This window comes from Calonectris borealis, chromosome Z (assembly GCF_964195595.1).
Source record: "Calonectris borealis chromosome Z, bCalBor7.hap1.2, whole genome shotgun sequence".
In the NCBI taxonomy this organism is placed as follows: Eukaryota; Metazoa; Chordata; class Aves; order Procellariiformes; family Procellariidae; genus Calonectris; species Calonectris borealis.
Genome location: NC_134352.1, coordinates 45,939,335 through 45,954,763, shown reverse-complemented (window position 1 = coordinate 45,954,763; position 15,429 = coordinate 45,939,335). Strand labels below are relative to the sequence as shown.

At 39.8% G+C, this 15,429-nt stretch overlaps 1 protein-coding gene across 2 annotated transcripts in view; it reads left to right on the top strand.

Moving 5' to 3' along the window:
- Positions 1-15,404, top strand: part of APBA1 (amyloid beta precursor protein binding family A member 1) — a 36,823-nt gene extending 21,419 nt beyond the window's left edge. Inside the window, exons 5-12 of one of the 2 annotated variants that reach the window (XM_075136578.1) lie at positions 1,549-1,581; positions 2,692-2,778; positions 3,375-3,560; positions 6,999-7,178; positions 8,615-8,827; positions 12,629-12,748; positions 13,412-13,552; positions 15,059-15,404. In XM_075136578.1, the coding sequence (XP_074992679.1) occupies positions 1,549-1,581; positions 2,692-2,778; positions 3,375-3,560; positions 6,999-7,178; positions 8,615-8,827; positions 12,629-12,748; positions 13,412-13,552; positions 15,059-15,130 (1,032 nt within the window). In that variant the 3' untranslated portion in view covers positions 15,131-15,404. The remainder of the gene's footprint in view (positions 1-1,548; positions 1,582-2,691; positions 2,779-3,374; positions 3,561-6,998; positions 7,179-8,614; positions 8,828-12,628; positions 12,749-13,411; positions 13,553-15,058) is intronic. The other variant, XM_075136579.1, reaches the window with a different exon arrangement.
- Positions 15,405-15,429: the final 25 nt, after the last annotated feature.

The following is a 15,429-nucleotide window of genomic DNA, read 5'->3' as shown; positions in this document are numbered from 1 at the left end:
CCCTTTTTCTTCTTCTTGGCCTGTGCTTTTCTTCTTTTGTGAGGTCCATCACTCTGTAAAGTTTGGGAAGGGGGGGAAATTGTGTGAAGGGGAGCTTGATTTTGGAAAGCAATTTAAATGCTCTATCTCATGAGTGTCTCCTGCTTGCCCAGTGTATGGCGGGCAGCTGTTATTCAAGATGAGTATATTATTTCTGAGTACCAATGTAAATTAATGTAATGAAGAGCCTGCAGCATGAGGCAGTTCTAATTGCTTTTGCGATAGTTTGCTATCAAATATTTCTTAGTTTGAAAAAAGTGACTAAAAGCTGGTGTGAGAATGTTTACATTTGTAAATAAGCAGCATGATCTAAAGTTTCAGTAGCTGCTTTCAGATTTGTTTGGATGAAACCTGACAGATTTAAGTTGTGAGCATCAGTATAAAACATTTGATGTGTCTTGTGATTCTGGTCTCCTGTTCTTCGTAAAAGTGGTTAGCCATGAATCTCTATGAAGCCTGTAACAGTTAAGCCTCCTTCCCACCACAAGAACACTGGTTAATTTAATTAGATAAAAGGCTGTTACTGTTGGAAATAAAAGGATATCTGCCAGCCTGGTGAGTGTTGCATTTCTTTAGTAAGCAGGTCTGTAAATTCAGCTCACCTTGGTTTGAATTAATGATTGCAAGACTGTAAGAATGATGCTTATTTGTGTTGTTATTGTTGCCACAGTAGTAGCACATGAAGAATCAGTTTGTTGCAATGTTGATATATCTCTGGATGTAAATCAATTAAACTACTTAGTGACAAGACACCTGTTTTCAGGTGTTTGTGGAACTGAAGTACATGCTCCACTGCCTTCTTGAAAAAATGTGGTAGTATGGACATATCTTTGTGCAGGTGTCACAGGAGAACCTGTTGTCCAGATATGCAATGCTAACATTGGTATGGGTATATTTGCACAGAAGGTGGAGAAAATGGAGGTGAAATTTACCTTCTGTCATTTTGTTTCTCCAGGAAAAAGTAGCGTAGTTTTAGGGAAGTTATTTTTTGAAGACTAGTTAAGTTTGAGAGCATTAGAAAACTTGAATCTAAATTCTTTACATCTGAAAAAGCTGGAATAATAATGGTTAAGATTCTTCTCTCACCTTTTACACTGGTGTTGCTTCAAAAGAAGTAACGTCATGGTTTACACTGCTGTAAATGAGGGGAAACTCTGTTTTTTTTCTTTAAAAAAAGAAAACAAGAAAACCCCCCCACACACACACCCCTTGTTTATTGCAAGTAACGTTTTAAATGAAAACAAACAAAAAAAAATCTTTTTGTGTTCTTCCTGACTCTTTTGGTGCGGTTCCTTTTCATTTTTTAAAGTAATTGTGCAAAACATGAAATTTTTAATTTTTTTTTTAAGCCAAAAAGTAAAGAAGGAAATTAATCTGAGCAGAGACTAATTTAGAACAGCTAGTAGTCTGTGAGCCCTGGCACTAGCATGCAGATTCCTGCTTGACTTGGAGTCTCTGAAAGTTCTTCTCTAACTATTCTCCTGTCTCTGTTTGTTCCATGCTAAGCAGATGGCCCAGAAATTAGCCAAAAGCAGGAAGAAGGTGCAGTACAAACTCCATCAGCTTGATGTTATGCCTGTTGTTTTGTTTTCTGGGAGGGTTTTTTGCCTTTCTTTTTGTTTTGTGGTTTTATTTTCTGCATCCAGCAAGTTTTTTTTAAGATTTATTTCTGAGCCACCATACAAGTTGACATTTCTCAGAAATCAGTTGCCTGATTGGCCATTTTTTGTTGCTTATCATTAGCCATTTCATGTTAGAAATAGAGTAAAGATTGGATTTATCAAATGGTTACAGGCAGTACCCAAAATGCATACTAAAGAAACAGGACTGACATGGCAAAGGTTTTAACTCTTTAAAATTATATTAAAATTAAGTCTTTTTTTATTTTATTTTATCTTTCTATAAGAGTGCTTTGTTTGATTCACAGATGTGTCAAATTGCTGGATGCAAAAAAAAAAAAATGTCTTTATATACACACAGTAATATGCTGGCATTGACTCATCTTAGTAATAAGTTTCGTTTATGGAGTTTTTAAGTATCTTTTAACAAATCTAATTTTTTAAAAAAATACAAGCGTTTGCTTTCTGTTAACAAAATATGACTTCTAAAGTAGCTTAGTGCTTGAATAGTATGTTGTCCGACTGTGAAGGTCTTCTTACCAGAACTGCATTACGAATTGCTTAAACTGTACCTGCCTGTGGTACAGGTTTTTCCCATTGATCTTGGCAGTCACTGTTAGCCCACATAGAAATTCCTCAGGCAAGAGATGCTGTTAGGCCTTTCTATGGCTTGTGTGAAAAACCTTCCTTAAAGTGGGATTCGTAGTGTGGAGAAAATGGGAGAATCATTTTGATTTTCATGAAATCTTTTCATTGTTGGTGTTGCAGTCAGGTATAATTTTACTGAATCAGGAAAAATATCAGGGAAGCTTTTATGGGGTTAACAATTTTTCAAATAATATTCAATTCACTTTCACATATATGTATCTAGTTTCCATATCTTTGTGTTTATCTTTAGCTTCTGCAGTCTAATACTCTATCTTGCATTGCTGTTCTGGTGACTGTGTCTTAGTGCGCCCCTGTTCGTGAGCTAACATCATTAGTAAGTATGTTACCCTATGTGTTTGTTTGACTCTAATCCATTTATTTGCAGGCGCCAGAAGGTGAATCTCAACCCATGACTGAAGTGGACCTCTTCATTTCTACACAGAGAATAAAAGTACTGAATGCAGACACACAGGTATAGACAAAGACACCTTTGTCAGTATTGTGGTAGTAGGCTTCTGAAATAGACTTTCACCTACCTGCCAAAATTTTTCTTCAAAAAGTGCTGGCTCTTGTATTTCTCTCCAGGATTTCCTAATAAGAAATCCATGCTCAAGACCGTGTCATACATGCAGTTAGTCTGGTGAGTCTGACTGTAGAAATGATCAGAATTTGCGGGTAAGCTAATTGCAGTCAGCTCATTTCTTACAAGCCATGATGCGTCAAGTATTGATTGTGCCTAGAGTAGCCCAAAATGTTTAGTTGTGATAATTTGAAGTTCATAGTCCTTTGCACCATAGTTCTATGCCCAGCGTATTCAGATTCTGATACTGAGGTCTTTATGTGCTTTTCCACAGAAAATACATCTTTAATTTGTAAAACTTGCTTTTTGCTTTACTTTTGGAAAGTGAATCTCTTCTTTTCTGTTGGCATCTCCCTTCATGCATGACAGGTATTACAGACTTCACTTAACAAAGGTCTTATATTGCCATTTGTTTGTTTTCATAATACTAGGTGTGCATTAAGAACTTCGTTGAAACAGCTGCTCATGTTGGTTTTTGTATTCCCCAGGAAACCATGATGGATCATCCCCTGCGGACCATTTCTTACATTGCAGATATAGGAAATATAGTTGTCTTGATGGCTCGTAGGCGAATGCCCCGGTCTAACTCCCAGGATAATGTGGAAGCATCTCACCCTTCTCAAGATGGAAAGAGGCAGTACAAAATGATTTGCCATGTCTTTGAGTCTGAGGATGTAAGGAATTACTCTGTCTTGTAATTTTCTAGCGGTGGAAATGTAAGCACATTTTGGTAGGCTTGAAGTCCATTGCAAGTCGTCCTGTTCATTAACTGCAACCAAATATTTCATCTAAGCAGAGGAACTTGCCTTCTGTTTGACATTTTACTCACAAAATTGATGTTTATAGAAATGCTTCCCATTCTTAAGCTCCTTCAGTGCCTTCCAGTAACAATGAGAGGAGGGTCCAGTTGCCACAGCTTACAAATACCAGCTCAGATTCTGCATGTGAAAGTGAAAGTCTATCAGGGATGCTGATTTTCTTAGGGAAATTCTAATACCAAGTATTGCATCGAGGATTTTTTTGTTTTGAGAAGGAGGAGACTTGTGTTGGGAAGTAGTTGCTGACATCATATCAAAAAGCCAGCAAAGTAAGTTGGTAATTCCAACAATCCCAAAGTATGCTGAATAGAGACACAGCTGAGTAAATTTTAGTCTGTGGTGCAGGTTACTAAGTTACCTTATGTAAGACTTGGTATCCTGTCTTCACAATCAATGTGCATAACTTGCTGATTTTATGCACTTTTTAAAGCTCAGTAACTGAAAGGTAAAATGAAACATATCATATTGAATTGGCTGGATGTGTAGTTGTCAGAATCGTAATCGAGCTGGCCCTAATAATTTGGGAAAATAAAAAATCTCAGTTCTAAGCCTTCCAAATAGCAGAGTATTACTTAAGAGAAGTAAGGTGAAAATACCAGTTTCTTATAAAATCCTCATATGTCTTCCACTCTACAGTGTATCAGCAAGGACTTTGAGAAGGGAAGCTGAATAAGCAGCTGATTTTATGTAATGATGAATCTATTCTAAACCATGTGTGGATAAATTATCTGGTTGCAGATGAATGTACATTTACGACCCATTGCTGAGGTTAAAAACTAAGGACAAGAGCACTGATAGTAGTAATCCTCTACCAAGATTTTGACAGAGAGCATAAAAAATTGTGGATTTTTTTCCCCAAAATAACATGTACGCCAGTTTTGCAAAGCCTTTCAAGAAACTGATGTGAAAATAAAGAGTAGCCAATGTTTTTTTGGCTTAGTATCACTTGATATGCTGCCCGCTTTGAGGCTGCTGTTCCTGGATTTCTAGTTACAAGTTTGGACGCTGCCAGCTCTCTTACTGGCCAGTTGAAAAAGCAAAAATCAAACTGTCAGATGCCAGAGGCTGGGGCTTATTTTCCTTCAGCATGTGGTGGTCTGACTATGATCCAAACTTCCTGGATCTGTTTCCCAGGTTGCTATTAATGCCTTGGCTGGCTGGAATCTGTGCTTCTTTTTGGGGATCACTGACACTACTTTCTGTGGTTTGTTTGGATCAGCCCGTGTTTGTGTCAGATGTGATCCTCCCTATGCCACTAGATACTGGCCTGGAAAGTACATGCCTGTAGATCCAATAAAAGCATTGCTCAGTGATGTGAAAATATGGTGAGAAATTGCAGGATATTATATTAGGTCCCCTTAGTTATGGTATAGTTCAGAAATAACTTGCAAAATTTATCTTAAATACCCAAGTGACTAAGAAAGAGTTAGAATGGAAACATTGCAGCACCTATTAGCAGCAAGCAGATGGCAGCTTCAAAGATTTTGTACATCCGGTGGAGTAGTACAGCCTGTTTATGTTGTAAAACTCATGTATGTATCATTGTCACCCTTTCTTCTTCTGGAACAGCTGGGTATTTAGAAGAATTTACCCAGTAACTGACACAGAAGCTGTAAGCCCTCGAGCGGGTGTTGGCCAGAATGTGTCTCTGCTTGGAAGAGTCCGTATCTAAGGAGGACAGCAGCAGATTTTCAACAGTATTTAGAGCTGGATCTTCAAATGAGCTGAACCCTAGTGATGTGTCCAAATGCTGGGTGTCTAAATGGGAGTTGATCTCTTCTTAGAGAGAAGATACATGTGTATGAATGTAAAGTCTGCATTTATCTCCTCACCTAGGTTACTGAATTATGGAGGTGTAGTTTTCCCATTTTCTTGCTGTCTTGTTCTTGCTGTCAAAACTGGGTTGATCTGAGCATTGGTAAAATACAGTCTAGATAGCGGCCTTTTCAGCAACAGCAATCATGCTATTCTCATCAGCAGGTTTAGTGCTAGTTTGAGTTGTTTTAAGATACAATCAACTCTTTATTTCAGGGTTGGGAACCTTTCCTTTATTAGGAACCAAACTGGACTTTAAGTACAGCTGGTGGGCTCTATAAAAATACACCTCAGCAGTGTTCATTCATCACCAGCGCTCCCTCAGGCCTACCTTGTCAGCTGTGGAGCGCTCCTCTTCTCTTCCCTCCCTTCGCCACAGCCAGCACTGTGCTCCAAGGGACTGTTTCAGTACACATCGTGGCCAACTCCTGTGCACTACACAGTGCTTACTGCATGTATCGCTCCAGTTATGCACAGCAGTACTCTGCACCGTGCTGCGCTGCTTTCCTCTCCTCTCCGTTACCTGTCTCATAGTAACTATGGTCAGTACCTCAAAGAGAGGCATCCCTCTGGTTTGCTGTTTCCAGCTACATCCCCCACCTTGCATGACACAGAGCTTTCCCCGTGTCTGCCTTGTGCCCAATTTCTCTCCCACTGCTGCAGATGTAGAACAGCTCACGGTGGGAGCAATGCAGTGTCGAGAGTGGCACATTTGGTGGCTTTAGGTGCAGAGAAGGGTATGGGAAGCTGCAGGTGCAAGAGGGTGCACACGAAGGACAGACTGAGAGGGAAAGGGGCAGGGAACTGGCAGAGTCATGGGAGCTGGAGGGAGTGAAACAAGAAATTTAGGGGAGAGAGGTTGAAGGAGGTAGCAGGGTAGAGAAGGAGATGTGTGTGACCATTTCCAGTCACTTCAAGGCCTGGATCTGGTCACTTAGTTGCTGCCCTTTTTCTGTTTCATCTGAGACTGAGGTGGGAGCAGCCAATACAGATGTGATGGTTTTAAAGGAGGGTCAGAAAAGGAGGAAATATCCTCTTAAATGTGGTTGTGTGTTTTCTAGTAGACATTTTCATTTTCACTGCTGGCTTGTCAGAGGATGGCATTGCCTCTGCTAGAAGGCAGAGCCACCTGGGAGCTGCACGTGTGGGAAGAATTGTAGGTGCGAACTACAGTCACTGCAGCGGGTATACCTTTGCATTTATATTAGCAGTTCTTACCTGTGAAAGGATGGCTTTATTTATATTTCTCATTTATAATTGCTTACCAAGCTGGATTTGTGGCACAGTTGAATGTGTTGACATATTGTGGGTCTTTTAAATTAATTTTTAATGCACAAATATTTTTTAAACTGGATTGCAGTAACTTGACTGGACTTGATGATCCATTTTACAGTGTGATTGTAACAGAGAAAGTGTCAATGGACAAGACCGTCAGAATGTTTCACCTTTTTCTTTTCTCTTCTCTGGGAACTGCTACAGGCACAGCTGATTGCACAGTCCATAGGTCAAGCCTTTAGTGTGGCCTACCAGGAATTTCTGAGGGCAAACGGAATCAACCCAGAAGACCTTAGCCAGAAGGAATATAGTGACTTGCTCAATACCCAGGACATGTACAATGATGACCTGATTCACTTCTCCAAATCTGAAAACTGCAAAGATGTATGTCTCATTTTTTTCCATAACAGCATTAAGCTGCTCTGTACCAGTTGCAGGCCCATGCTGGCAGAAATCAGAAAACCATTAATACTTCCTATAAATGACCTCAGTGAGCCTAGAATATCATAGAATCATAGAATCATACAGGTTGGAAAAGACCTCTAAGATCATCGTGTCCAACCATCAACCCAACACACCATGCCTACTACACCATGTCCCTAAGGGCCTCATCTACACATCTTTTAAATACCTCCAGGAATGGTGACTCCACCACTTCCCTGGGCAGCCTGTTCCAAGGCCTGACCACTCTTTCAGTAAAGAAATTTCTCCTAATGTTCAATCTAAACCTCCCTTGGTGCAACTTGAGGCCATTTCCTCTCGTCCTATCACTAGTTACTTGGCAGAAGAGACCAACACCCACCTCACTACAACCTCCTTTCAGGTAGTTGTAGAGCGTGATGAGGTCTCCCCTCAGCCTCCTCTTCTCCAGGCTAAACAACCCCAGTTCCCTCAGCCGCTCCTCATAAGACTTGTGCTCCAGGCCCTTCACCAGCTTCGTTGCCCTCCTCTGGACACGCTCCAGCACCTCCATGTCCTTCTTGTAGTGAGGGGCCCAAAACTGAACACTGTATTCGAGGTGCGGCCTCACCAGTGCCGAGTACAGGGGCACGATCACCTCCCTACTCCTGCTGGCCACACTATTTCTGATACAGAAATCCGATACAGATATCCTCCCGAGTAGGACACCCTGTCATCAGTTCTGTTTCAAAGGCAAATAATGAACCCAAAATTTATCAGCAGTGGAATGATTTACCATCTGTTTGTGTTCTTTTTACCAAACAATTTTCAGACATGTTTGACATTGTATGTTAATGAAATGAATTTAAAACAGATGAACAGAGTAATATAATTTAACAGATTACAGTAAACAATACAAATTTTATAGAGGCACGGGTGTTTGTAAAAGTGGCTGATTCCAGATTTTAAAGGATTGTATTTGCTGAAAGGATTTGCATCTTGATTAATAAAGATGAACCAGTGCACCACTGCAACACACAGGTAGTGGTTTTCCAATCCACAGTCATAAACTCTTGCAGACTCTTCCTGTTTAGCTTTGTTCACCAAAGCCCGTGGCACCAGGGTTTCTTCCACTCCAGTTTCCTTGACTCATATGCAGAAATAAGTTGTGAGGGGTGTTTTGCACTAAGCAGTAAGCAAAATCTATGTTATGTAGTGTTGATTATTTCATGTTTGAATACAAATGAAATGTAGAAAAATGTGTACCCTGTTTTGTTTTGCCTTTGAATTAGAAACTCAGGTTGCAAATAGGGAGAGGTATGTGTTGGCGGGTTATGTGAATGTTTGGGAGGGGAGGTGTTAGTCAGTTCCATAGGTGTGAAGAAGCTTTTTTTTTTTAAATGTTTTTTCTTATGATACAGGTTTACATTGAAAAACAAAAGGGAGAAATCCTAGGTGTAGTGATTGTGGAGTCTGGCTGGGGATCCATTTTGCCTACAGTTATCATAGCCAACATGATGCATGGAGGACCAGCAGAGAAGTCTGGGAAGCTGAATATAGGGGACCAGATTATGTCTATCAATGGGACCAGTTTGGTTGGTTTACCACTCTCAACATGTCAGAGCATTATAAAGGTACGGAGAATGTTTCTGGAAGTTACACATTTTAGAAGGGTGATATAATAGGAGAGCAGAAAGTATAGAACTCTGAAGTAAATTCTTACCAAATGTTTGTATAGCGCTTCATTTCATGATCTTTAAACTACAGTGGGAATTATGCTACACCAATTTTCTGACTCCCAGAAAGTGAGCTGTGTCATTCACTTGTATAGACAAGGACTCTGCAGAACTTCACTCCACAAGACAATATTTTGTTCAGAAGGAAGGTATTACCAGATATACATCTGAAGACACTTAAAATTTTACGTGACAAATGGAGGCACAGCTGCCTAATATTAGCTGTTTAAATGCCTCTTAGTATCTGGCTGAAGTAGAGTGGATGCTTTTTGTTTGTTTGTTTATAACTATTTTTAAAACTTTAAAACTTTGAATTAAAGACATACTTATCCTCTGTAGAAACTTTGCCCAAATTATTTGAAAGTGTGATGCTTCTCTTCACTTGGCTAAATGGGATATTTTGATTAGAAGAGCTTTCTTCTAGTTGTCAGAAAAGTATGTGACTGCAAAAAGCATGCAGGTCAACTGGAACTGAACAGTGTCTGGGGTAGCTGTGGTGTACAAGGAAATAGGTATTTAAACATCAAAGTTTCAAGAGCTGGAAAGACACATCACTAGGGAATGTTTGAGGTGAAGCTATATAGACTTTGTTATTTATCGAAATAGCCCCTCCTGCAAATCATAACATGTAGACACGTAATGTAATGCTGGTGGTGTACTATACAGAAATCCTTCTCTGATTTCTAGGAATATGCCTGTTAAACTTACTTACTTATTTATTTAGGCAACTTTCTGGTAACAAGTTGTATTATGTGCTATGGTTTTTTGCATTTTGTACTTTTTTAAATTGCAAAGTACATTTTGAATTTACAAAGTAAATTTACAAAGTAAAAAAAAATTTACAAAGTAAATTTTTATCTTTTGTCCATGGATTAGTTTCTTAATACTTGAACTTAGATCTTTGCTATAAAGACTTCCCATTCTGGTTTCCAAAAATAATAATGCTGAATTGTGATGAGTAATAGATGCATAAGTCACTGAATCAGCCATTTTAGATTCAGTGAGTAGAAATGATAGCGTGGAAGTGTAGCATGCTAAAAACTTGGCAAAAACAGTCATATTTGTGAAGAAAGGAAAAACCATCTTATTAAATGTCTTTGTGCCAGCTTCAGTGGAACAAAACTCCCTGGAAATGTAGGCTTTTCATGTTAACCATACTTGTTTCCTATCTCACATCGGTTTTATTTCTAAAACTGTGATGAGTTACGCTTCTGTGATTCAGAGCGTTTTCAGGTGGAGTTCCGTTGTGCTCATCTGTACTTTCTCAAAACAGAAACAACTGGCTTTGCTGTTTCCAGCTTCTGCAGACCTTTCTCTTCCTCACTGATACTTACTGCTGTTGCCATAGGAACTGCTAACCATTTATTTTGTCTTTCTGAAGAGAAGACAGTCTGTATGTTTGCAAGTCTTCATAACCATGTATCTGGAGCTGTTCATATAGCACTTCTGGCGACAAGTATATATATCACTGAATGACCTAAGCACACGTTTAAATGTGGCAGAAATATCTCAGGATTTCAGATTTCTTTAACCTGCTATAAGGACTCCTATGAAAAGATGAGAATATTATGTAGATAAGAAGAATATCTTGCAAGCATTTCAGATAAGATAATTTCAGTATTATTGATGTAACCTCTGCTACTAATTGACCATAAATCAATTGCAAACTGAGGGAGCTTGGAAGAAGCTTTCCATATGTGGTGGTTATTCCCTTGTATCTTTTTCAGAAGCATCTGGTGCTGGCTACTATCAGAAGCAGACTCAGGGACTAGATAAGCAAATAAATTGGTCAAATGGTACAATTGTTTTGTTTCTGATCAGCATATATCACCAGTCTGCATAATACTGGAAATTAGCCACTTTTGAAATATATGTGTTTTCTGTAAAATTAGAAAATTATTTGTTGGGGACCACATTACTTTTTTCTTAAGGAATAAATGTAAATTTGCACATTTGTCAGGGAAGTAAGAGTGCGATGATATCAGCTCAGCTGAGGGCATGTAACCTGAGTGAACTCGGATGACTGAAGTTAGACACCTAAATTCCTCATAGAAATGGGCATCTCCGGTACTCTGCATGACTCCTACCCTCCTGGATTTAGAAGGCTGAGGCAAAAGCCCCTCAGACTTTTGAGTAAACATTGTACCCACAGATTAGTATGGGTTGATTAGTTCCTGACTTCTCCTGTGTGTGTTGTTGTAAAGACCTGCATATAGAAGATGAATGGCCCTTGAGCATGTGTGGTGTGCTGCTAACTCCTCACCAGAGTGGAGGAGTCCATAGTCATGGAAGAGGTGGAGTCCAGACCTTCATTCTGCTGGGAGTGGAGTAGAGGCAGTTCCCACAGCCACATGCTTTGTTGTTTTGTGTTCACACGCCCATTCTCTTGGAGCCACTTTCAATAATGAGCCAAGCTGGGCTCAGCACTGTGTGCAAGCGAGGGCAGCTGTTTCCCATATGACGATTGCATCCAGTTTAAGGGCAGGATGGCAGCCTAGTTATTCAAGGCACTGCTGAATCTGGAGTTTAGCTTAACAGAATCAGTAGCAGTAGACTGGATGTAAAGACTTCAGTGTATTACCTTAGTTACAGTAGGATTTATTTTTCAGAATTAACCTTTTGAAGTCAGTGTCAGACACCTGTTAGTTGCAGTGGGACCCAGATTTCAATTGTACATATAAAAGGAATTCAGAAGTAGGTACTGGAATTGGTAGGTGTTGTATTAAATAAAGTGGAAGTTGCTGTATTCTTTATAAAGTATTTCATTCTTGATGTGGATTTTTTTTATGTATTTATTTATGGCTAATCCTTTGTATGAATGAAGCATTTCAGAAAAACATCTTAACAATCTCCAAGAGCTCTGAATACTTGAAGTTATACAAGGGGTCAGATGGCAGTTATCTGCATTTTTACATTTGAGTTTTCATGGAGCTATACAATCACAGAGTCTCTGTGGCTGGCAGAGGCTGGCAGTCACTGCTGAAGCAGGTCTAGACCAGCACTTTGGTTCAAAGTAGAGCAAGCTGCTTAGGGCTGTGCCCACTAGGGTTTGAATAACTCCAAGGCTGGATACTCCACAACCTCTCTGGGTAATCTGTTCCAGTGCTTTACCACCCTGACAGTAAAAATAAATTTTCCTACTTCAGTTTTCTTCTGGTAGCAAAGAGTTCATGATGAATGTGATATAACTCATTTAGAAGGGAGGAGGAATGGAAATTAGGAGCACTGCTTATAGAAGCATGATATGAGCAGGACCTGCCGTTTGCTTGACAGAATTGAATATATCCCATTAGGGAAGCCACTTATTTGTAACTATCTTAGCTACTTATTTAAAATTTTATTTTGCATCCATAGTCATTAGCTTTTTTGATGAGCTGCATAGAGATGTTTAATATTCTTTTTATTCATTATTTATGTTATCTAATGAAGAAATTGCCGACAGGAAGCTAGTTTTCTTAAAACAACTGTGGCAGCTTCTTGGCAAGAAAAATTTGATATTTTATCACTCAATTCACTGAATATTCTGATGCTTGTGTCTGGCATTCAGTGATCAGATTCTGTTACAATGCATATAAAGAACTGTTTATCAGGGCTGTTCCCATGTCAGTATTTTAACACTTTTTTTTTCCCTCACTGTGTTTATGTTAAATGTTTCACTCTCTCTTTGCCAGTATTTTTCATGGTGATTTCTTTTTGCAGGGTTTGAAAAACCAGGCCCGGGTTAAACTGAACATAGTTAGGTGTCCTCCAGTAACCACAGTCTTGATCAGAAGACCGGACCTCAGATATCAATTGGGCTTCAGTGTGCAGAATGGGATTGTAAGTAGCTTCCACACTCTCTGGTTAAGCTTTAATATACATGAAATTTCTTATCCATTTGGGGTAAGTTTCAGTGTGGGAAGAGGGAAGCTGCCATTTTCTCCCTTACAGCATGCAGGACTCTGCACATGTGTAAGTCTAAGATATAAAAGCTGAGTTAATCAGAATTATTTTTTGTCTTTGACTCTACTTACTTCACAACTTTAAAGTCAGCCAGAGGAAGAGAAAAGCTGTGTTAGGTTAGAGAAATAAAAATGTGTAGCAGAGGCTGCTTTCAATCTGCATCATTCATGTCTCCAACCAAGCCATTGGATGATCTTAAAAGAAAAAGACTGTCCTTGATCCTTTTTTGTTGTAAGGCATCTGCATCCTGAACATTGTTAAACTGTGGTCCTTCATACACTCTTAAATTTCCAAACCATAGCACATGTGACATACAACACAGACAGGCTTTTCTGATGGTTTGTTCTGCTCTTGGAATAGAATATCCGGTAGTTATTTGTCACTAACAAATTTTACTCTGAATCAGTGATCGATTACATTTTAGAATTTGTTGCAAGCCTGTGTGTTTCAATGCTGATTTACAGTTTACAGGCAAAAATGGGTAATCTAAAGCCTCTGTTGCTTATCCAGACCCTGATAAATTTGTCCTTTCCTTTCCAGATCTGTAGCCTTATGAGAGGAGGTATAGCAGAGCGAGGAGGTGTGCGTGTTGGCCATCGGATCATTGAAATCAATGGACAGAGTGTTGTAGCAACACCCCATGAGAAAATTGTTCACATTCTCTCAAATGCTGTTGGTGAGGTAAGAGCAGGCAGTGTGTCTAGGCAATATAACATAGTTCATCACGGTTACCAGTAACAACCAGTGGAAACCAGTAACAAGTGGTGTCCCTCAAGGGACCATACTGGGACCAATACTTTTTAGTATCTTCATCAGTGACGTAGACAGTGGGATGGAGTGCACCTTCAGCAAGTTTGCAGGTGACACTAAGCTGAGTGGTGCGGTTGATAAGCTTGAGGAAAGGGATGCCATTAGAGCGACCTTGACAGGCTTGAAAAGAAGGCCCATGTGACCCTCATGAGGTTCAACAAGGCCAAGTGCAAGGTCCTGCACCTGGGTCTGGGCAATCTCCAGCATCAATACAAACTGTGGAATGAATGGATTGAGCGCAGCCCTGCGGAGAAGGACTTGGGGATACTGGTGGGTGAAAAATTGGACATGAGCTGGTGATGTGCACTTGCAGCCCAGAAAGCCAGTCATATCCTGGGCTGCATCAAAAGAAGCGTGGCCAGAAGGTCGAGGGAGGTGATTCTGCCCCTCTACTCGGCTCTGGTGAGACCCCACCTGCAGTACTGCGTCCAGCTCTGGGGTTCCCAGCACAAGAAAGTCGTGGATGTGTTGGAGTGGGTCCAGAGGAGGGCCAGAAAAATGATCAGGGGGATGGAACGCCTCTCCTATGAAGAAAGGCTGAGAGAGTTGGCGTTGTTCAGCCTGGAGAAGAGAAGGCTTCGGGGAGACCTTCCTGTGGCCTTTCAATATGTAAAGGGGGCTTCTAAGAAAGACGGAGAGAGACTTTTTACCAGGGTCTGTAGTGACAGGACAAGGGACAACAGTTTTAAAGTGAAAGAGAGTAGATTTGGATTGGACATAAGGAAGAAAGTCTTTACTAGAAGGGTGGTGGGGCACTGGAGCAAGTTGCCCAAAGAAGTCGTGGATGCCCCATCCTGGAAATGTTCAAAGTCAGGTTGGACGGGGCTCTGAGCAACCGTGGCAGGACGGTTTGGACTAGATGATCTTCAAAGGTCCCTTCCAAGTCAAAATGTTCCATAATTCTGTGATTCTCCCTCTATTAGCCTGTCGCTATTCAAATCTAAAAAGTGGAAGTGAGAGCAAGCCGGCATATAATTTCTTTTATTTATATTATTATTATTTATCTTATATTATTTATAATTATTATATAAATATAATATGTATAATAATTATGTATTATAATATAATTATTTATATTATTTAATTTATTGCTATTACTATATTTTATTTATATTATCTACTATTTACCCATAGTTCTCCTATGTTTTAGAAGAACCCTAATCTGAAAATATGAAGTGTCCACAACTTTAGATGGTTCATTGATACTAAACATACTGTTTCATAAAATCACCACCTGCAATACTTTAATAAGGGTATGAAAACTCTGGGGTTTTACCTTTCCCTTCTGTCCTGTATGACCTTAGCTAGTTCCTTCACCAATGCTGTGTTGTACTATGCATGTTAGGGAGATCGATTAACTTGTCGTGTTTCCTCTAGATTCATATGAAGACTATGCCAGCTGCCATGTACAGACTGTTGACTGCGCAAGAACAACCAGTTTACATCTAAAGCCGACACCTCACCATCACAATGTGCATGGAGGATGTTTTTCCTCATTAGTGCTTGTCTCTCTAGTGCTGCATTTCTGTGTCTGCAGAGACATTTCTTTCTCTCTCTCCTTCACAGACACAAACACAGTCTCTCTCTCCCCTCCCTCCCTTTTTCCTCTTCTCACCACAGAGGAAAATACATTTTCCTGTATTTTGGGAAGGGGCAAAGTATATCTATGGGACTATTTTGGTTGCATCTTTTTACAAGTGAAACTTCATGCAGTTCCACATTCAAAACAGGAAAATAACAGCAGCATT